The sequence below is a fragment of the Anomaloglossus baeobatrachus genome, chromosome 1 (genome assembly GCF_048569485.1).
Source record: "Anomaloglossus baeobatrachus isolate aAnoBae1 chromosome 1, aAnoBae1.hap1, whole genome shotgun sequence".
NCBI classification, from domain to species: Eukaryota; Metazoa; Chordata; class Amphibia; order Anura; family Aromobatidae; genus Anomaloglossus; species Anomaloglossus baeobatrachus.
The window spans coordinates 299,565,423-299,588,876 of NC_134353.1; the positions used below are offsets into that span (position 1 = coordinate 299,565,423).

Here is a 23,454-nt window from a genome sequence, read left to right on the forward strand (position 1 = left end):
GACGGGGCCTTAAGAGTTTGAAATATAACGTTTAAGTAATGTGCCTCCCTTGCAAGGGAAGTGAAATTGTTATTAAACTTGTAATCTTTTTCTTTTTCTAGTAACAAAATAAACCTCTGGCTGTCTTGTAGCTCGGGGACGAACTACGTTTAACCAAGGGGGAATGTGATGCCCTAAACTAGTCAGGTCATCACAGCGTACTGCATGTTCTTTATCTCCATTGCAGGGCTCAACCCCCATGGTTCTGGGTCCCCATCTTGCAGTACTGCCTCCACCAGAATTCCCAAATCCTAGTGACACCTTGCACCACACCCTATCAGGCATACCAGTGGGCTGCTAAGCTGGAATAAGGCCGCCCACCTAGGGGTCAAGCAGGGAGCTGGGAGGTGACAAGTGAGTTGAGTGGTAGCCCTCGAGCTGTAAGGAGCTCGAGGAAGCTGGGAGTTGGAACTCCCAGAGGAGAAGCAACCAAGGTCGCAGACGGTGGTCTGGACCCATAGGAGTCAGAGACCCTTTCGCGGGAGATTGTGACTGGGTGCATGGCTAGTCTTGGAGGATAGCCAGCAGCCACAGTTCAATAACCAGGCTGGAACCGTTATGAGCATAACGGTAGAGGCAGAGGTAAAAGCGCGGGCACGAGATTATGGGCGGGTACTTGGATGATGCTGATGATGACATTCACAGCGCCGCCCATAATCTCGCGCCTGTGCAATAACATCACCGGCGCTCAGGATTTGAAATCATCACTCAGTCCACGATAGTGCCACTGCGCATGCGCGAGACTTCAGGAGCACTGTAGAAGATGTGGGCGGCGGCCTCATCTATGTAAATGAACACTGGGGGACGGCAAACAGCGGCAGGAGGGGGAATAACGGACGAAATATAGCCCACCCCCGTGGCCAGCAAACCTCATTACCATAGCAAAGAGTAATGTTTTATAAAGTTGTTATTTAGGTCTGAAAGGGGGGCCAGTAGCAAGATGAAACTTTCTAGAATGCAGGTTAGGGATTTGCCAGGTTTCCTTAGGGACACTAAATCCCTCATTAATAATTTAAACTCTATACCCTGGCACAGTAATTACATGTGGATGACTTGTGATATTGTCAGCCTTTATCCCTCCATTCCACACCATGTAGCCACAGATTGTTTGCAGTTATTCCTCAGGAAACATAGTTCATATCCCATCCACATACAAAGCTTTATCATTACTGCAATCAATTTTTTATTAACTCATAATTATTTTTCGTTTGATGAAAAAAAATTTTTGCAGAAATGCGGCGTTAGCATGGGAGGGAAATTTTCCCCCACCCTTGCTAACATTGTTGTTGCTATGTTTGAGGAATTTTACATTTTCAATGATGATAATGATTTTTCAGATCACATAATTTTTTACACACGTTACATCGACGATTTATTGATTATATGGAAGGGGGATGTTGCTACAGCACATTCCTTCGTTAATCATCTTAATCAAAATTCTTTCAACCTCAAATTCACTTTTCAGACACATCCCACTAGTATTAACTATTTGGATATCACCCTGATAGGCAATGGTAGTACAGTGGAGATCCTCCCCTATCATAAGGATACGGACTCCAATTCTATTTTACTGGCCAGTTCATGTCACTCCCCGCACGTTATTAAAAACATTCCGCTTGGTGAGCTTATTAGATTAAAACACAATTGCTCCCGTCCTGATTTCTTACAAGCAGAATCTGTTTCTGCTCTGGCAAAGCTCAAACATAGGGGCTATCCAAAATGGTGTCTGGATAGGGCAAAAACTATAGTCGACAAAATTGACAGACCTGATCTCTTCAAGGATAATAATAGTAAAAATAAGAATAATATTAACAATTGGGTGACGTTTACAACGAATTTTTCTCCACAATTTCATGATATAGTAAAAATAGCACAAAAATATCTGCCCATTTTACAAAGCGATGATTTATTGAGCCGCATTTTTACCAAGAACAAAATTAATTTTGTGGCTAAAAGAGCTCCCAATCTTGCTAATATCTTATCTCCCAGCTTGGTTGTTAGCAAAAAAGACAATGCCATCTCCAAAAATTGGCTGTCTTGTACGGGTTTTTTTGGTTGCGGGCACAACTTCTGCATCTCGTGTAAACATGTAAAAAAATGTAAATCATTTACATCCACACACACAGGGCTTTCTTATAATATCAACAGTTTTATAAACTGTAACACCCCTATTGTGGTCTATTTAATAGAGTGTACCTCCTGCCATGTACAATATGTTGGTTGCACAAGTTGTCCCCTCAAACAAAGAATACGCAGACACATGTCAGACACACTCAACACATCTGCGGTAAATGTGTCTGCTGTCTCCAGACACTTTGCCTCTGTCCATAACAGGTGCCTGGACACTCTTGTATTTACGGGGATCGAAAAAGTATCTAGACCGATTAGGGGAGGGGATCTTAGAAGAAAAATTCTCAATAGAGAATCTTTCTGGATTTTTAAATTGGGCACTAGAACTCCGCATGGTCTGAACTTGAGGAGAGACTTTGTTATGCAGTACACTTAAAGTTTCTTATCCTTCTGCCCATTCCATGATACATTTTTTCCTAATACCAGTAATTATATTACTTCTCATTCTGGTATATTATTGGAACTTTTCAGGTAATTTTTATTATATAAATTTATACTATGTAATAATACGGAAAATGTCTGTTCTCCATTCAATTCTATAAAAAAAACCTTCTTGTCTTCAAAAGTATTATCATAATAATTAATTACAGCTTACATTTTTTCCTGTGAGCTCTCTGGTTATCTCTGTTTTTAATCTTGTTATTCATGTGTATTGTTTTTTCTGTGTTTTCTGTTGTCTGCATACTTTCGGTGCAGTGTCTCAGTTTTTTATTTCTTCCCTGTGCTGTCTACAATCAAGTGTGGTGGGTGTGTATTACATCTAATTAATTCAACCTGTTTTGACGTGCACAGACTTTAAATACTGTTTTGGAGACTTTCTCTGCGCATTCCATGATTAAGACCTTTATAGGTCGAAACGCGTAGGAAATTGCTCCTCTGTCTTATCTGCCTCCCTATTTTTGTCTTGCACTGATGGAAGATTTTTATTACCAATAAAGAAATTGATTTTAAGTCGATTTTCTCCTGGAGTTGCTGGATTTCCTTCCTTTTCTAGAATGCAGCCCATGAGCTGCAGAAAGGGATTCTTTTAGTTTAATAGCGAAAATTCTGGTGACAGGTTCCCTTTAGGGGAATATGTCCCGGTCCCCATTTTGCTGCTGATGCCTCGGACATTAAAGGGTGGCAGATGAGTCCTGGAGACCCACCCGACTGGCAGAGTTAACAGAGGGCTTAAAGTCTGTGTCTGTTCTGGGGATCTGCACCCCTGCATACAAAGTACTGTGAGCTTTGGATGTCCACCCCACAGGGTCCCTCTGTCCTTAGGGTTTGCTCTCGCACTCCACAGCTACTTTTCTCTTCTGAGTGGCTGTTCTTACAACTCATGTATTTGCAGTGTCTTTCCTTCTTTCTATGTGTCTCAAGAGTCTCTGGTCTGTCTTGACACCCTTCCTCTTTCACTGTTTTCTCCAGACTGACTGCTCACTAAAGGGGGCTTTACACGCTACGATATCGTTAATGTTTTATCGTCGGGGTCATGTCGTTAGTGACGCACATCCGGCATCATTAACGATATCGCAGCGTGTGACACTTATGTGCGATCTAAAATGATTGCAAAAGCGGCCAAAATCGTTTGCCGCAGAGAAGTCGTTCTAAAACAAAAAAACGTTTACCTCTCATTAGCGATGTTGTTCCTCGTTTCTGCGGCACCACACATTGCTGTGTGTGACACTGCAGGAGCGACAAACATCTCCTTACCTGCCTCCACCGGCTATGCGGAAGGAAGGAAGTGGGCGGGATGTTACGTCCCACTCATCAACGCCCCTCCGTTTCTATTGGACACCTGCCGAGTGATGTCGCTGTGACGAAAAATGACCAGCCCCCTTAGAAAGGAGGCGGATCGCTGTCCAGAGCGACGTTGCAGGGCAGGTAAGCCGTATGATGGAGGAGTGCGATTTTGAGCACGATGGGCAGCGATATGCCCGTGTTGCACAAACGGGGGCGGGTACGCACGCTAGCGATATTGGTACCGATATCGCTAGTGAGTAAAGCCCCCTTAACACTTCCCAGGTCACTGTCTCCTCCCCCAGGTCTGGTATTTTCCTCCCAGTTGGCTGCTTATTATCTCACAGTGCCCAGCCCTGTCATCTGGCTAGGTGAGGCTCCCAGCCGGGTACAGCAAGTGTAAATGTCCTCGTGTGCTAGTGTGTGTGTAGTGGCTGGCAAAGTTATGTTGGATTTGGGCTATTACCATAAGTGTTACCTTATTTTTGTGACACCTGGTTACCACAGGGGCGTCACACTAACCGAATGTTGGTTCACCACCAATCTGATATCAATGACCTACCCTAAAGTCTATGATATTGGATATTTCTTTAATTCCAGCATATTAGTAAATAGCACCTTTTTTACTATATACACATATTTTCAAGCTGGATAGCTTCTATACTTATAGAGTCACTCCCCTGAATCTTTTTTTCCCTAAATGTGTGTGTATGTAGTATTTATGTGCCTGTGTTAATATACTAACGTACTGTGTGTTTGTGTGTGTGTGTGTTAATATACATACCTACCACTGCCTTCTTCATTCTGCTCCTCTTCTGATTAACCTTACCGGTCATCAGACTACCTGGATCACTCTACCCTCTATGCGTGTGTGGTGCCCGTGAGGCTTCAGTCGCCAGAGGTACTGCACCTCATCCAGAGGTGTGGTATTCCATCCTGGGTAAGGAGGTGGTCATTACTGGTTCACAGAAAAGCACAATTCCCAGGCTCAGAAATACCTCATCAGACATGGCAAGGGCGTGATTATACCCAAAGCCAGGCTGGGGGGGGTGGAGTCTTAGGAATGGGAACACAGTGTAGAGAGAGAAAGGAAAGGAGAGGAGCAGTGGAGGAGCGAAGACCCGAGGCCTGGAGCTTGTACCGCTTGACCTGGGCACAGACAGAAAGGGTCCTAGCGACCACAGGGGTTAACCTTCCATGGCCTTGTTCCACATATAATCTACAGGTGGAAGGACTTGGCTGCAACACGGGGACTGGTCCCTAGGCTAGAGGAGAAGAACCTACGTACTCCACTAGTAAAACCAGTGGCTGAGGTGACTTCAAGCACCGAAGCCACATCCACACACAAATTTGCTAGAAGGTGACCCAAAAGGACCAAGGGATAGCGCTTCACGCCACCCCAATAGGGTCAACGGGCACTGGGACAGGGTTCAGTGAGCGAGGGCGCAAGGCAGGAGGGTGAAGCAAGCGCAGGAAGACGACCAGGGTAGGTACACTTAAAAAAGATGCACCGGACACAACCTATGAACTATCCAGGATCGTCTGCAGCCCATCACAGTGAAACCCCAGCACTCCAAAGGCGGTCACTGGTATGTCGCGTTACCTTGGAATCTGCTACAGTGAGTAAAAACCTTGAGACTGCATTCCTTGTTGCTCCATTATTCGCCTGTGCACGCCTTCATAGACTACTACCACTCCCATCCGCCCTGGGGCCCAGCTCTACCTGTGGAGAGCTGCACCATCTAAGCTGCATCACCATATGTCCCAGATGTCCCCATCCCACAGCGGCGGCACCTAAGTTGCCGCATACTACACTTGGCGTCATGAATAAACTGTCATCATCGCCTTCCTATTTCCTAAACGACACCGCCGGGATCACGGAGCCGAGTCACGCCACCGCGGCGCCCCAGGAGCAAAACTGCTACCCGGTAATGTGTCACCCCAGGCCCCAGTGTGGGCGTGTCACCCCAGGTCTTGGTGCGGGCGTGTCACGTGAGCAGGAAGCCTCTTTTACAATGTACATCTATGGAGCCTTGCTCTGACCCTCCATAGACTTACATTGTAAAATTCACTTCCAGGTTACACAGAGCACAGTGTGACCCAGAGAGTCTGAAGGGCGGTGAGAACAGGAGCAGAATGACTTTGGAACCTGGAGAAGATGGGGATATGTGAATATATTAATACACTAACAGTGCAGTACAGTACATACACGTTTACACAGATTTAGGGAGGGAGGAAGGTTTATAGGAGGGCTTCTTTAATAACTTATTTAAATTCTAAAATTAACTTGCCTGCCCCTTTTAGAATAATGCACTCTGAAAATAAATTAAAAATAAACTTAAGCAACTGCGAAACAAGACTAGCCATTGGAAACCTATAATGAATCCACACCAGATACTGTATGTGTGTACAGCATATAAACCATTGTGGGTCATGGAGAGAAGATATGCTTTTATTGGTTTTAACTGGAACCCTGGAGGCTAAAAGCATCATTTAAAGTCCAGAATTGATTGTCTGGCTTTTCAAACTTTACTACTATTGTCATTTACAACCACAGTCGTTATCCCGGATGATTTAAGGCTTCGTTCCAGGTAACCCTTTCTCTTCATTTTAATGGATCTCAATGACTTTCCTGACAGAAGCAATCATCTTCATGATATATTGGATAGTGGCTAACATCAAAACGCTCATTATTTTTAATATTAGCTTGCATAGGTATTGGCATGTGTGCTGCAAATTATAGTTCTAAATATATTTCAGAATATTGGCAACTTATGTGCAAAATAGAAAGTCATGTAATGAGCTCTGTACCGCGGCACAAGGCAGGATGCAAGGAGAACCGCATTAACGATAATCATCCTGCACGTTTCTGTTAATGCAGATGAATAGACGCGAACCACAAGTATCTCGGGTGGGCTGTTAATATTGTTTAGCATGTTTAGTCCGGTATGTTCCATCCTCATTAACTAAGGCAAAAGGAAATCTATATATTACCATTAAGTAGGTAGTGATTAATTGTGTGATATTACTCTTAGGGTGGAATAATTCACATTTACATTACTGTATATTTTTTATGTATTAGTAAGTATGCTAATGCACTGCTTGTATGTGACAATGCTCAATGTTAAGTTATGCAAATATTGACCTTACTTAATTATAAAAGTATTATTCTGGTTTCTACAACTAAAGACCTTTTTTTACAATAAAAAGTTAAGCATTTTTATTAATTTACTGCCTTGGTCTGTTTACATTCTCTGATTGCTGTCAATCAAAAGTGACCTTCATTGTTTACCTCTAGGTAGAAAATAACCATCCTGGTCATGTGATGAACACACATGTCTAAAGGTGGTGTCACACACAGCGACGGCGACAATGACGTCCCTGCTACGTCACCATTTTCTGTGACGTAGCAGTGACGTCCCGTCGCTGTCGCTGTGTGTGACATCCAGCAACGAGCTTGCCCCTGCTGTGAGGTCGCCGCTCGTTGCTGAATGTCCTGCTTCATTTTTTGCTCGTTGCTCTCCCGCTGTGAAGCGCACATCGCTGTGTGTGACAGCGAGAGAGCGACGAGCTGAAGCGAGCAGGGAGCCAGCTTCTCGCAGCCTGCGGTAAGCTATAACCAAGGTAAACTTCGGGTAACCAAGGGAAGCCCTTTCCTTGGTTACCCGATATTTACCTTCATTACCAGCGTCCGCCACTCTCACGCTGCCTGTGCTGCCGGCTCCCTGCACGCCAGAGTACACATCGGGTAAATAAGCAAGGGTTTGCTTTTTAACCCGATGTGTACTCTGGCGTCCAGTGAGCCAGCACTAAGCGGTGTGCGCTGGTAACCAATGTAAATATCGGGTAACCAAGCCCTTGGTTACCCGATATTTACCTTAGTTACCAAGCGCAGCACCGCTTCCACCCGTCACTGCTAGTTGGGGGCTGGTCACTGGTCGCTGGTGAGATCTGCCTGTTTGACAGCTCACCAGCGACCATGTAACGACGCAGCAACGATCCTGATAAGGTCAGGTCGCCCGTCGTGATCGCTGCTGCGTCGCTATGTGTGAACCCAGCATAAAAGACTGGTTACAATGTAGTAGATAACACTACTGTAGAGGGTGCACAAGTAGAGTCCAGTCCCATCAAATAGAGTGTATCATTTGGGACTTAAATCACTAAGCTATTGATTATTTTTTGAAAATCCAGACTGGAAGCAGCACAGACTTTTCGGTCCAACATGGGCCTTCATCAGTGTGCAAAGTCCAAATCTGCTAAAGCTTAAAGCAAAGCAGGCACTGTCAGGAAGTCACGGCACTCACATCATACAGTGGTGGACATCGCGATGGTCTGACAGCGCCTGCTTCACCTTAAGATTTGTATATATACATATATATATAAGTGTCATGCTCCAATTGTCTTCCTGGAATCCATGTGAGCTGATATAATTTTTTAGTTATTTTTTTTTATTTTTTTATTTTTTTTTAGTTTTTAGTTATATTGTATTGTGTATAGAGCGCCGCACTCCCAATAGTCATCCGGGAATCCTATGTGCTTTATTGCACCAACAGTCTGGTGAGTGCAATCATTCACCACAATCCTTGTTAATTTCCTATTAATCTGCACTTAGAATAGGGCTGCGTTGCCTCCTGTTTCTATTTCTCCATTTGCCCAGAAAGAAACTGCCTTCAGCTTTAACAGATTTGGACTTTGCATACTGATGAAGGTCCATGTTGGACCGAAATGCTTGTGGTGCTTTTAGTCTGGATTTCAATACATTATCAATATTTTCACCGATTTAGGTGCCAAGCATTACTGTTTGCTATAAGACTGGTTACAAGGCACAGCTCTGATCACTATGCTGTAACGTCGGCCAGTCCTGCATCTGTGTAGATGTATCTTGAAATATGCTGCTTGCGTCGGTGAGATGTGGTTTTTTTCTAAGCATATAGAACAAAGCATAAACTGTATACTTTAATTCTAAGGCCGCTTTCACACTGTGTTATTATCTACGTTCACTGGTCCCGTCGGAGCTTCCATCCAAAACCCCCACAAAGCAGGTTTCAGATGCATGCGCCAAAGAGGCCATTTACTACAATAGTGCAGACAGTGTCACCGTGTGCTCTGTCTTGCACCATTTTCGGGTGTATACACTTTCTAGAGTCGGACACCCAGATGTAGTCTACAAACGGCGCATGCGTCCGAAACCAGTTTTCCAGGGGGTTTGGACGGAAGCTTCAATGGGACCAGTGAACGCAGGTAATAATGCAGCAATGTGAAAGGGTCCTGAGAAAAGAGGTCAAAAAATGGAAAGGGAGTATCTCTCCTATTTTGGTTAGAGTATAACCACAAGGCTATATGATGTCCAATAAACAGAATTTTACATCTCCGTTATCTAAAGAGGTCTTCAAAATACCTTAATTATCACACACTGGACTTATGAGCTGCATAACTTTTCTTGGGTCAATACCTAAGCAGTGCCCATACATTGCCCATTCAGCGAAATATGTTTTAGCCTTTGTATACACTCGACGTTTACCTCCAGTAGATGGATGTAGTCAAACCCTTATGCTCTTTATTTTTTTTGTTTATTTTGTTTTTTTAACGCATGAAAAAAAAAGATCAGTGTGCTATAACTTATATTCTTCCATTTTTGATCTTTGTATCCATTTTTACCATTTATTTTTCTTGTAAACAAGAATAATTCCAAGATCCTCCTACCCTTTATGCCGTAAAAAGTGGACAGCACTCAGATGACGCAAATTCACTGAATGGGCATTTTATCTCTAAATAGGACCTAAAACAGACTTGTCTCAATTATTTTTTTTTGCAGACAATTGGTTCACAATAAATAGTCATGTGAAAATACTCAGACTAAAATTTGTAGATGTTCTACCTGTAAAAGTAGATGTAATACTATGGAGAACATGTATGTATGTATATATGTGAAAAAAAGATGTCTGCTTGAGGTCCTATATGTTAATATAATATGTTGGGGTTGAAGAGTTACAGCATATTCTTCCTCTGAACTCTTTCTTCTAGTGAATAATGACTAGTAGCTGCCACAGTGATCCTGGTAGCCTCCGGAGTCTTTAATCCGGAGGCAACATGGTTTCACAAACCTGGGTTTTACTCTTTCGCCCCACCTTCCTTTTTTGCTGCTCATTAGGGGTTGTAGGCGTTAATTTAGCTGTAGCAGCCCTGGTAACGCGGGTGGCTGGGTTTTAATTGGTCAGAGCCACTGTGTGCCGTTTTTGAAGTTATTTGCTGATTGATGGTCTTGTTGTTATATGGGAGCTAGATATTTAAGTCCCACATCAGGTGTTTGTGGCATTTCTGTGAGGAGAACCTGAGAAGAAGCCCTCCCATTTATATTTGCATTTGTCGTATGCCTTGATTAGTGGGGACAATTACCCTTCCCGTTCAAAAAGGGGGGGTGGATTTGTTTGAAGCTGGTTATCATAAGAGTAATGGATTGATTATTTAAGTATTTATGGAGGAATATTTATTCAAAGTTGATTTATTTAAGTAACCCCTTAATAAAGGCATCACGGCCATTTTGTTCCAATTCTGTCTTGTGTCCTTATTTTGCGTTAGATCTCATTATTAGGTTTTGTGTAACCATATCGTGGCTACAGATGGAAAGTAGTTATATGTACAGCCTAAATCAAGCCTACACCCCTCACTCCGGCTGTATGTATATTTTACAGGTCAGTCCAGGATGTGGGGCACAGTCTAAAATTTCCATCTAAAGTAGTAACGTGCAGGATTAAAGTCATGTAAGACACCGGTAGCTCCACAGGTAAAATAGGAAGGAATTAAAAATTAGGGAAACTCGTCATCAGTAAAGAAAATACAAATGTTGCCGAAGTGCTGACCATATGTGCCATTATATTGTGACATTAGAAATATATATGAAACTTCAGTTTACATCAGTTTTTATTATTAGAAGATTAAAGAACTCTGTCTTTTGTTTCAAACATTAAAAACGTATTTGCTTTCACGGAAAGCAACATTCTAATTCTTTCATCTAGTCATTGAAGCCATGTTTCCTGTGCACACCATCCGGAGTCAAGAAGGTCTACAGATAGTCCAGATTGTCACCGCCAGTCTTGACATTCGACGTGCTCAATGTAAACACAGACGCTCAATGAGCACAAATGCATTTTCTCTTAAAGGTTTTCAGTCACAAAAAATAAGTCCATTTTCTTGGGGATTCTCTAAAGTAGTCACGTATCAAATCAAAGCTTGATGTCTTGAGATTCTGACATTTTGGCAAGTGTCTTCTTCACTCGTAGAGCTGTGAGGCGTGAAGCTGGGTTGTGGGCCCAACACTCTGTCATCAGTTTTCCCATCTGTCTCAGACACTGCAGATAGAAGACAGGGTTCAGCATAGTAAAGAAATCGAGATGACATTTTTATGATAATCAAGTTTTCTGGAAAGCTAAATTCATTAATAACACTAATGTTACAGAAGAGCCTGGGGATAAGATACAACTGCTATCTCTGTGCCCCCTATAGCTACACTCCTGATTTGATTTCCTCTCTTTAATATATGCTATTTTATTGTGATAAGTAAAGTCTATTTATTACAATTATTTGTCTGAAAGTACAATTAGAAAGGTTAGATGTGCTCTTTATAGTGGATGTCCAGTTTAGGAAACCCATGGTCATAAACCATAGTAGGGAATGCTGAGTTATATCACTGAATGTCAACAAAACAATTCTGAGTTAGTATAGGGGTGTCCTGTTTACAATGTTCATTTTTTGGCCAAAGTGGAAAGCATCTACCAAGAGCCTCTTTCACATGTCTGTGCAAAACACACATTTTGCACAGTCTTTGGTGTAGGTGCATATGTGTGTGTATGTGTGTGTGTCCGTGTGTGTGTTCAGTGTGTGCTGTCAGTGTGCTATCTGTGAGACATCCACATAGCACACGGCCAGCATGGATCTCTATGCTCACCTGTCCCAGCCACTGATGTGTCCAGCTCTGCTGCTGCAGCTACTGGTCTGAGGTGCAGTGAATATGCAATGAGGATAATGAGCAGGGGTCGGAAGCAAGTGACAGCAGCTACAGAGACAGCAGTGCTGGAGACAGGTGAGTATAGATAAAATTTTATTTCACAGACACAGTGTTTTCTCTGGTACGTATCATACTGATGTCACACGGATCACATCAGTGTGCGGTCCATGTGACACCTGTGATGTCGGAGAAAAACGGACATGTCTACGTGTGGAGCACACGGACACACGTATGCTCCAAACAAACACACGGTCCATGTGAAAAGACGCAGGTGTGCGCAGACCCATTGATTTTAATGGGTCTACGCGTGTCCGTGTCTCCGGTACGTGTGAAAATGGACCTCACTTGTACCGGACACACGGACGTATGAAGGAGGCCTTATACAGACAACTCATTCATTTGTTTGAACACTGTGTAGTGCCTAAATTCTCCTGTGGAGGCACAGCAGAAAAATTTAACACTAAAGCCTGCTTTACACGGTACGATCTATCGTACAATTTCACGATCGATCGTACCCGCCCCTGTCATTTGTGCGTCACGGGCAATTAGTTGCCCATGGCGCACAAAGTCGTTAACCTCCATCACACGCACTTACCTGCTGTGCGACGTCGCTGTGGGCGGCGAACATCCTCTTCCTGAAGGGGGAGGGACGTTCGGCGTCACAGCGACGTCACACAGCGGCCGGCCAATAGAAGCGGAGGGGCGGAGAGGAGCGGGATGTAAACATCCCGCCCACCTCCTTCCTTCTGCATAGCCGGCGGGTGCCGCGGGACGGAGGTAAGCTGCTGTTCATCGTTCCCAGGGTGTCACACGGAGCGGCGTGTGCTACCTCGGGAACGATGAGCAACCGACGCCATTTTAATTAAACGAGATTATAAAACCAAGCGATGAGTACACAACTCACGATTTGTGAGCGATACTGCGTCGCTCAGAGGTGTCACACAGCCCGACGTCGCAAGCGATGCCGGATGTGTGTCACAAAAACCGTGACGCCGACGATCTATCGCACGATAGATCGTCTCGTGTAAAGCACCCTTTAGTCATTTCTTGGAATAGCATTGGGCTAATTTGTGATAAGCTCATTTAGAAAAAACTCTTCTAACAAGTACGGCTTATGCAAAGTTCAGAAGATGAAAATTGTGAGGGAAATATGTGAAAAAAAAGCTAACTAAAAACAATTATTCTCTCAAATAAAGGCGAAATAGTCATATTTATTGGTATCAAATAAAATGAGAAACAGAACAAAATAAATAATACACATACTAAATCCAATATGCGCTTACAGTATATATAAGTGACTGTTCCAGGGGAAGGCGTTCACCAATAAAGAAAAAATCCCTGAGCAGCTCTAATACTGCTACTGGCTGACCACGTAGGTTGAAACTCTAATACGCAACAAAAGAGATGGTGCCCCCGCTCAAAGCTACAGTTAGGTCTAGAAATATTTGGACAGTGACACAAGTTTTGTTATTTTAGCTGTTTACAAAAACATGTTCAGAAATACAATTATATATATAATATGGGCTGAAAGTGCACACTGCCAGCTGCAATATGAGAGTTTTCACATCCAAATCGGAGAAAGGGTTTAGGAATCATAGCTCTGTAATGCATAGCCTCCTCTTTTTCAAGGGACCAAAAGTAATTGGACAAGGGACTCTAAGGGCTGCAATTAACTCTGAAGGCGTCTCCCTCGTTAACCTGTAATCAATGAAGTAGTTAAAAGGTCTGGGGTTGATTACAGGTGTGTGGTTTTGCATTTAGAAGCTGTTGCTGTGACCAGACAACATGCGGTCTAAGGAACTCTCAATTGAGGTGAAGCAGAACATCCTGAGGCTGAAAAAAAAGAAAAAATCCATCAGAGAGATAGCAGACATGCTTGGAGTAGCAAAATCAACAGTCGGGTACATTCTGAGAAAAAAGGAATTGACTGGTGAGCTTGGGAACTCAAAAAGGCCTGGGCGTCCACGGATGACAACAGTGGTGGATGATCGCCGCATACTTTCTTTGGTGAAGAAGAACCCGTTCACAACATCAACTGAAGTCCAGAACACTCTCAGTGAAGTAGGTGTATCTGTCTCTAAGTCAACAGTAAAGAGAAGACTCCATGAAAGTAAATACAAAGGGCTCACATCTAGATGCAAACCATTCATCAATTCCAAAAATAGACAGGCCAGAGTTAAATTTGCTGAAAAACACCTCATGAAGCCAGCTCAGTTCTGGAAAAGTATTCTATGGACAGATGAGACAAAGATCAACCTGTACCAGAATGATGGGAAGAAAAAAGTTTGTAGAAGAAAGGGAACGGCACATGATCCAAGGCACACCACATCCTCTGTAAAACATGGTGGAGGCAACGTGATGGCATGGGCATGCATGGCTTTCAATGGCACTGGGTCACTTGTGTTTATTGATGACATAACAGCAGACAAGAGTAGCCGGATGAATTCTGAAGTTATACTTTCAGCCCAGATTCAGCCAAATGCCGCAAAGTTGATCGGACGGCGCTTCATAGTACAGATGGACAATGACCCCAAACATACAGCCAAAGCTACCCAGGAGTTCATGAGTGCAAAAAAGTGAAACATTCTGCAATGGCCAAGTCAATCACCAGATCTTAACCCAATTGAGCATGCATTTCACTTGCTCAAATCCAGACTTAAGACGGAAAGACCCACAAACAAGCAAAACCTGAAGGCTGCGGCTGTAAAGGCCTGGCAAAGCATTAAGAAGGAGGAAACCCAGCGTTTGGTGATGTCCATGGGTTCCAGACTTAAGGCAGTGATTGCCTCCAAAGGATTCGCAACAAAATATTGAAAATAGAAATATTTTGTTTGGGTTTGGTTTATTTGTCCAATTACTTTTGACCTCCTAAAATGTGGAGTGTTTGTAAAGAAATGTGTACAATTTCTACAATTTCTATCAGATATTTTTGTTCAAACCTTCAAATTAAACGTTACAATCTGCACTTGAATTCTGTTGTAGAGGTTTCATTTCAAATCCAATGTGGTTGCATGCAGAGCCCAACTCGCGAAAATTGTGTCACTGTCCAAATATTTCTGGACCTAACTGTATCTACCCCCACTAAACCCTAAAGAAAATGACCCACTAATGTCAGTATAAATGATGAGTTATAGGGGTGGAAAAGCTAAATTCACCAACCATGATGTGCCAAGTGACGTTTGCCAAAGATGTATAGAAATATCAGCATCCAGACAATGTTCTGGAAGCAGATATGAAACTGAAATTGCTTTATCAAAATCAATGTTCCTAAACCCCAGTGATAATGTTGTTGGTCATAAAGGGCCTGATAGAAACATACCACTGATGAGTAAAAGTGGATATCCCAATAAGTGTAGCACGTAATGCAAACAAGGGCTGAAACAAAGGGGTTAAATGCTCTTCACTTGTAGATGACGTTTGTGACCTCGAAACTTACCCCCTCCCCCAATTCAGGTGCATTAGGAGGCCAGGCAATGATGGACGGAGAGATCCTGAATTCGGGGGGGGGGATGCGTTTAAGTAATGAACTTCATGTCAGGCCTTTTTCACACATCAGTGAAAATCACGCATCGCATCACGCACGTGTCAGAGGTGCGTATTGCCCTCCGTAAGTCGTGTTTATGGCATACGTGTGTTTTCCATGTGCTATCCGTGTTAACACACGGAGACGGGAACTTTCTACTCACCTGTCCCTGGCTTTGCTGTCCGTGGTGCTGATCTTCGGTCTCCTGTTCTGCCGACTCCCCGCTGCTGCTGCTGCTTCCGGCCGCAGTGAAGTGAATATGCAATGAGCATAATGAGCGGCGGTCAGAAGCAAGTGACAGCAGTGGCAGAGACTGCAGGGCTAGAGAAGGTGAGTAAAGTTTGTTTTTTTTCTCGCAGACACATGTGTTTTCTCCAGTACGTGTCACAAGGAACAAATCCGTATGGTCCGTTTGCATTACGTGTGACCCGTTTGCATTCCGTGTCACACCCGTGATGCCGGAGAAAACACGGACATGTCTACGTGTGGAGCACACAGGCACACGTATGCTCCCCACACGTACACACGGTCCATGGCACAATACGCACGTGAGCGCAGACCCATTGATTTTAATGGGTCTACATGTGCCCATGTCTACAGTACGTGAGGAAATGGACCAAACACGTACCGGAGACACAGACGTGTGAAAGAGACCTAAAAGGGAAGCACCTTTACCCCTTTGTTTCAGCCATTGTTTGAATTACGTGGTACACTTATTAACACTAGAACTACTGAGGTAGTCATTTTGACTACTTTGCACCATGTATTTCTAAATAGGTGTCACGAGTCCAGTTGTTCTAGTGGGGTCTCCACTTTTTCTCATCAGTGGTATGTTTCTATCAGGCCCTTTATGACCAACAACATTATCACTGGGGTTTAAGAATATGAATATTGATTTTGAACATTAATTTAAAGGGGTGGTTCACCCATATTTTTTATTGTCTAGATCGATATTATATTGAGAAACAATGTTTCTCTCAAATACCTTGTGTTGTCAATAGTGCCTGTGAGAGGCGCTATTGCAGACTGCTTTTCCCCGTCCAGTGACGTACCCGTCAAATGCTGCCACGTCACATCCGTGCAGCCGGCTACAGTCTTCCAGACTCTGAGCTGTGAGCGGTGTTTCACTGCTGTCACAGCCCATTTGCTCCCCCCCTCCTCCCTCCTAGCACGGCGCGACTCCTGCTCCCCCTCCCTCCTCCCTCCTCGCAGAACGCTGCAAGCAAGAGACGTGCTGTGAGGGAGGAGGGAGGAGGAGCAGGGAGCAGATGGGCTCAGAATGTAGCCGGCTGCACGGATGTGACGAGGCAGCATTGGACGGGTACGTCACTGGACGGGGAGCAGTGGTCTGCAATAACGCCTCTCACAGGCACTATTGACAACACAAGGTATTTGAGAGAAACTTTGTTTCTCAATATAATATCGACCTAGATAATAAAAAAATATGGGTGAACCACCCCTTTAAACCAATAAATACAATAATTTTCCAATATTTAATGGAGTTATTGTCCAAAGCTGAGAACTCCAAATAATTAACACACTACAGTAGACTACTAGTAATAATGTAGCAGGTAATACATCAAAGTGTCCAATTGACAGTAGGGATCATGAAGGTTTTTTTTAATGGTGAATTGGATCTATGCCATTTAACAATGTTCTTTGCCTTCCTCAAAACAAATAGGGGTTTAAGTGTAAAAGGCTTGATGGAGTTTTCAGTTTTTAAAAGGAATCTGTCAGCAGGATTTTGCTATGTAATCTCAGAGTAGCATGATATATGGGCTGATATCCAGATTCCAATGATTTGTCACTTGCTGCTGATTCAGTGTTTTATCAGCAGGAGATTGTCACTACAAAAATGTGTCTCGTGCCTCAAAATTAACTGCTCGGACTAACCACACCAGCAAGACTGAGTAGTATCTTTTTGTCATTGCACAATGTACCCAGAAAGCTGTCAATCAGTGATGTGGGCGGGGTTATACAGGGCTCAGCATTCTGAGCATTGCTTGATCTGCGGCAGGCAAACTGGTGACTAAGTGATATATCATTGGAATCAGGGTTTTTGCCCCTACATCATTTTGCTCTCAGATAAGGTAACAAAAGCCTGATGACAAACTCCCTTTATGACAGGTTGGAAAATCTAGAGTTGGGCAAAGAAAATAAGAAAAGTAAAGATATCTCATTCTCCCCATTTGTTTCCTCTATGAAACATCTCCAGAAGTGTAGAGCAATGCTTTAATAAATACTTTCTAAGACTAATCAGTTAGGATGTTCCTAATTCCCACCTTAGCTAAACAATCATCATTCTCAGATTTTCAAAACCAGTACATTACACCAGAACTGAAATATTGCTTGTTGATTGAGAAATATTAATAAAATTGTATGAGAAAATGCAGATTGTATAATAGATCTAAACAAATGACAGAATATGTAGAAGGTTTCATATCCCCCTCCCATACCTCATCACTGCTCCATCTGTTCGGAAATGAGGGTCGCAACCTCCGGATACAGACAATTTCCCTCATGTCTTCATAAGACGGGTCGGTTGGTACAACATCATGATAGGGCAGCTGGTATTCCTCTAATATACCTGAAAAGAAGGCACTATGAATTTAGCATCTTTTCACTTTCCCTTGGCTTACTTCTACAAGGAATCAAGCTGAAGAAAGCATTTCTCTGCTGCCATAAGGAAATACAGTGTTTATTTGTTCTTGCCAACTGTTCATTATGAAGGTTTCTTCTTATAGACACAAAACCTTGGTTACAGATTTGTAAGGTCAGAGTGATCAGGAAGGAACATAAGGAGAGTTTAGTATTACTTCATTATTTACATCATTTGAATATATAATGATGATGATTTTACGGCTTTCAGTATCATCTCTATGCAGAAGGACACATAGATCTACCTCTCTGGACCTGACATCACCTCCTTAGTAACCAAAATCCCACATTGTCTGGCTGCTATTTCATCCTTTTTCTCTGCTCAATTTCTAAAACTTACATAGCCAAAACAGAACTCATCATCTTTTCCCCCATCCCACTCAACCCCCCTAACAGACGTATGCATCAGAGTTAATGGCTGCCCACTCTCACCAGTCCCACAAACTTGCCTTGGTGTAACCCCTGACTCTGCTCTCTCCTTCAAATCACATATCCAAGCTCTTTCCACCTCGTACTGACTCAAACTCAAAAATATTTCACGGATCCATAGATTCCTTAACCAAGAATATGTAAAAACACTACTGCATGCCCACATCATATCCCGCCTCAACTACTGCAACCTCCTGCTCTATGGACTCTCTTCTAGCACCAATCTATCCTAAACTCTGCTGCCCGACTAATCAACTTGTCTCCCCGCTATCCCTGGCATCTCCTGTCTGCCAATCTCTTCACCGGCTTCCCATTGCCCAAAGACTTCAGTTCAAAACCCTAACTATGACATAGAAAATCGTCTACCAGCTGTCTCCTCCATACATCCGTGACCTAATCCCTCGGTATTATCTGTTCCAAACTCCAATCTCACAAGCTCTCCATCTCTACTCCCAGCTTATCTCCTCTCCCCACAATCGCATACAAGATTTCTCCCGCGCATCCCCCATGATCTGGAACTCTTTACCGAAAACATCAGACTCTCGCCTACCATGAAAACCTACAAAAGGAACCTGAAGGCCGATCTCTTCTGACAAGCCTACAACCTGCAGTAACCCTCGTTCCACTAAACTGCTGCATGACCAGCTCTATGCTCATCCAATGGAATCCTCACCCATCCCCTGTAGACTGAGTCCTCGCGGGCAGGGTCCTCTCTCCTCCTGTGCCAGACTGTGCCCTGTATTGTTCATGATTATTGTATTTGTTTTTATTATGTGTACCCCTATCCATATGGAATAAATTGTGCTATAATAATTCTGGAGACACGGGAGTCAGTGGGTGCTCTTGTCTGCTGGCCTGGCCACCTTTAGAAAAACAGCATGCCCTAGGGCTCATCCCAACTGAACGCCCAACCTCCTTAACCGTGGGCGGAACACTACTCAGACAACACAGGGTGAGGGAATCACAATAGTAAGACTTTATTGGATCCCCAAACAATTAACGGCACATAGCACATAACCAGCAAAACACACAAATGTAACAGGCAACAAAGTCTCACCCTTCCCCTGGCTCCCCAGGGATTTAGAATGTCCATGTCTCAGAGCTTCCAGGGCTACTTACTCCAATCCAGCAGCACCCCGCTTTCGGCGGGCACCCACGAGAATGGAATAACGCCAGATTTAGGAAGCTGGCTGAGGACTGCAAAGTCTGTAGCCAGGTGACCAAATTATCCCAACCTGGGTTTCTTCCTTAAGTAGTCTCTGGTATGATGATATGGTATGATCCTAGCGACCGGAGTCGAAATCCCTAGACTGTGGTATGGTCTCCAATCGGAATCGGAGTACCTAGATTGAAGCCATGTAGCAAAGTGATCCTCTAGTCGGAGCCAAAGTCCCTAGAGCGAGTCCACAAGGCATCCTGGTTCTGATTCCCTAGCCAGCTCCTAAGAGCTTAGACTGGATCATCCAACATCCATCAACAACCTGGTGACTCTAAGAAGTCCCCTTTTATAGCCATAACCTTCTCTTAGGATATACTGTGCCCTTATCGGATTGGTTGTACAAGGTTGCTTCTCTTATTGGATGAATTTCAAGCTGCATGGATAATGTTCATTTAAACGATGTGGACAGAAAGACTGAGGATATTTACATGTAGTCTGCAATCCCCAGACTAGACAATAGCCACTGAGGTCATTTACATTAGATTAGCAATACACAACTACATTACAATGAATGCTCAGAGGGGCCTGGCAGAAACAATAGCTTAGCAAGCATGAGTTAACACACAGAAGAACAATACATCTGGCTAATGTAAGATATCTTAACCCACGACACACATTGAAAAAGTCTGTGTTGTTACAATAATAAATAATAATTTGGTTACCTCCAGATATGCATCTTCTTGCAACTTCCCAGAGGATGAGTCCAAAGCTGTACATGTCTGCCATTATATATGACTGGAAGTGGTTTCTATTTAAGCTCTCATCAAGAACCTCAGGGGGCATATAACGTTTGGTGCCAACTCTAGTATTTGGGGGTATGTCTACTTCATTGGTATCACTGAAATGCAAAGTAAAGAAAGGCGGTATTAACATACAGTATCTATCATCTGTGCAAGTAACATGTGTGGGCAATATGAAAATCACACCTGAAACCACATAAGAAGGGGAGAAGTTGACTCAATCTTTGCATTGTGTGCCTCTGTTTCCCACACTAAGCAAGGAGAATAGAAAGGGAATAGAACGTTTGAGCATTTGAGAACCAAAATTGTTAAAAAAATATCAACAATCTCAAGGTTACTAGTCCATCTCCAGAGATCTTGATTAATCACATACTAAAACAAACGCTTTAAAAAAGTTTTTGCATTACCATATTTTGAGAGCTATGTTTTTGGTGGGATGAGTTGACGTTTCTATTGGTACCATTTTTGGGCACATAAAATTTTTATCCCGATTTTTGAGAGCCTGAAAGAACGAAAACCAGCAACTCAGAAATATTTTTTTTTTTTTTTTTTTTTTTACGTTATTCACTGCTTGGTAAAAGTGATAAAACTGCTCTAGGGTATGTGCGGACATTGCGTTCTGCCGTGACAAATATTCCGCAGCATTTTGTCACTGCATGTGCATTTCAAAACGCAGCCAAAACATTGCAATTTGGTTGTATTTTGAGTGCAGAATGAATGCGTTCTGGATACTTGTTCTCCCATAGACAGAGAGGGAAAAGCATCCAAAACGCACAAAAGAAGTGACATGTTGCTTTTTAGAACGCATACATTTTGTAAACAATTTGGCATGCAAAACACTGCATTTTAAAACACAACGTGAGCATGGAATTTGCTAAATTCTCATAGACTTTGCTGGGGACGCAGAACGCATGCATTTACGCTGCAGTTTAAAACGCTGCGTAAACGCATAAAAAAAGCAATGTGTGCACATAGCATTATTCATTGGGTCAGTACTATTACAACGATACCACATCCATATGATTTTTTTCATGTTTTGCCTTTATCACACAATAAAAACAATTTTATAGAAAAAAAAATTATTTTGCATCTCTATATTTTGATCGCTATAGGATTTTTATTTTTCCACTGAGAGAGCAGTACTGTTGGTTGTTTTTTGCAGGATGAGATGACCTTTTCAGGGTTGCCATATTTATTTAATTTTAACCTTTTGATCTCGTTTTATATTTTTACCAATTTATTTATTTTTTTTTATGATATTCACTGAAGTGGTTAACTAGCATGACAGGTTTATAAAGCGGGTCGTTCCAGATGTCACGATACCAAATATGTGTGCTTTTTTTGTTGTTTATTTTTGTTTTTACATAAGTATACCTGTTAATTTTTATAGTTTTTCAATTCTTTGTTACTTTTTTTTCAACTTTTTTACTTAGGACATTAACTTATTAGGGTAAGTTCACACAGTGCGTTTTTCGCGGCGTTTTTGCGCAGTTTTCGGGTGCGTTTTTGCTCAGAAAACCGCATGACTTTGCTTCCCCAGCAAAGTCTATGAGTTTTCATTTTTGCTGTCTGCACACAGCATTTTTTTTCAGCTGCGTTTTTGTGGTGCCACAAAAACGCAGCATGTCAATTATTCCCGCGTTTTTCACTGCGCTTTTCATCCATTGAGTTCAATGGGATGTTGAAAGACGCAATTCATGAAATTCATGAAATAATTTTAAAAAAAAGGGCTTCCCTATATTTTTGGTTCCCAGCCGGGTACAAATAGGCAGCTGGGGGTTGAGGGCAGCCCGTACCTGCCTGCTGTACCCGGCTAGCATACAAAAATATGGCGAAGCCAACGTCATTTTTTTTGTTTGGGGGGGCAAAGAAATCCTGCATACAGTCCTGGAAGGAGGATGCTGAGCTTTGTAGTTCGACAGCTGCTGTCTGCTCTCCTGCATACACTATTGGATGGAGGATGCTGAGCCTTGTAGGTCTGCTCCCCCTGACTCTCCCTCAAGCATACAGTCCTGGATGGAGCATGCTGAGTCTTGTAGTTCTGCAGCTGCTGTCTGCTCTCCTGCATACACTAGTGGATGGAGTATGCTGAGCCTTGTAGTTCTGCAGCTGTCTGCTCTTCTGCATATACTAGTGGAGAATGAAGAACACATTGAAGAAGGAAATGACATCAGACCTTTTTTTTTGTTCACTGATAAAAAAACGCATAAAGACGCAGTGAGCAAAAACGCAGCAAAACGCAGCAAAAAAACGCACCAAATCGCGGCAAAACGCGTGCGTTTTTTGCCGCTTTTTTTGCCGCGGGTGCGTTTTTGTGCAGTTTTTGCCGCAAAAAACGCACAAAAACGCAGCGTCAAAAAAACGCAGTGTGTGAACCTAGCCTTACTCGGATCACTGGTGTAATGCATTGCCATGCACAATCTTGGCAATGTATCACACCTGTTAGTGTGACACTAACAGAAAGCCTCTTAGACCATGCTCTTGGTTGACATGGTCTAACATGCCATCGTAGCCAGGTGAAGCCAGAGGTTGTCATTTGACTTTGCATTGCCATGGCAATGATCGGGACCCATCAGTAAAAAATGAAGCCTCTTCTTCCTAGTTCTTTCTGCTCCATACACCTTTTTAGTTTGTACTACACATGTCAGCCTTATTATTACATTAACTGTACAAACTGCCGAAATATGTATTTTTGCTGAACACTGCAGAAAGCAGAATTTTAATTTTTTTTTCCTCGCATGGTTTTAAATTTATGGATGGTTGTCTATATCTCCACCATATGGGAAAACTTAAATGGGAACTGTATTTTGAAGACGCATTGCAAAAATCAATAGTGCAAGTCAATATAGGAAACTTTGTAATGTATCTTATCAGATAAATATGCCTCTTTCTCAACTTATTAATTATTTAGTCTCCCCACCCCCACATGAATTTGTCATTTAGCTCAATTTGAAGGCAGATGCCCGCATAGTGAGGTGTCAGGTTACAT

At 42.9% G+C, this 23,454-nt stretch overlaps 1 protein-coding gene across 7 annotated transcripts in view; it reads right to left on the reverse strand.

The window, feature by feature from the left end:
- Positions 1 to 10,794: 10,794 nt before the first annotated feature.
- BMPR1B (bone morphogenetic protein receptor type 1B) overlaps positions 10,795 to 23,454 on the reverse strand; it is a 642,076-nt gene continuing 629,416 nt past the window's right edge. For all 7 annotated transcript variants that reach the window (XM_075350987.1, XM_075351009.1, XM_075350978.1 and 4 more), the window contains 3 exons: positions 20,388 to 20,563; positions 17,876 to 18,006; positions 10,795 to 11,240 (listed from right to left, as the gene is read on the reverse strand). In XM_075350987.1, coding sequence (XP_075207102.1) covers positions 11,115 to 11,240; positions 17,876 to 18,006; positions 20,388 to 20,563 — 433 coding nt within the window. In that variant the 3' untranslated portion in view covers positions 10,795 to 11,114. The remainder of the gene's footprint in view (positions 11,241 to 17,875; positions 18,007 to 20,387; positions 20,564 to 23,454) is intronic.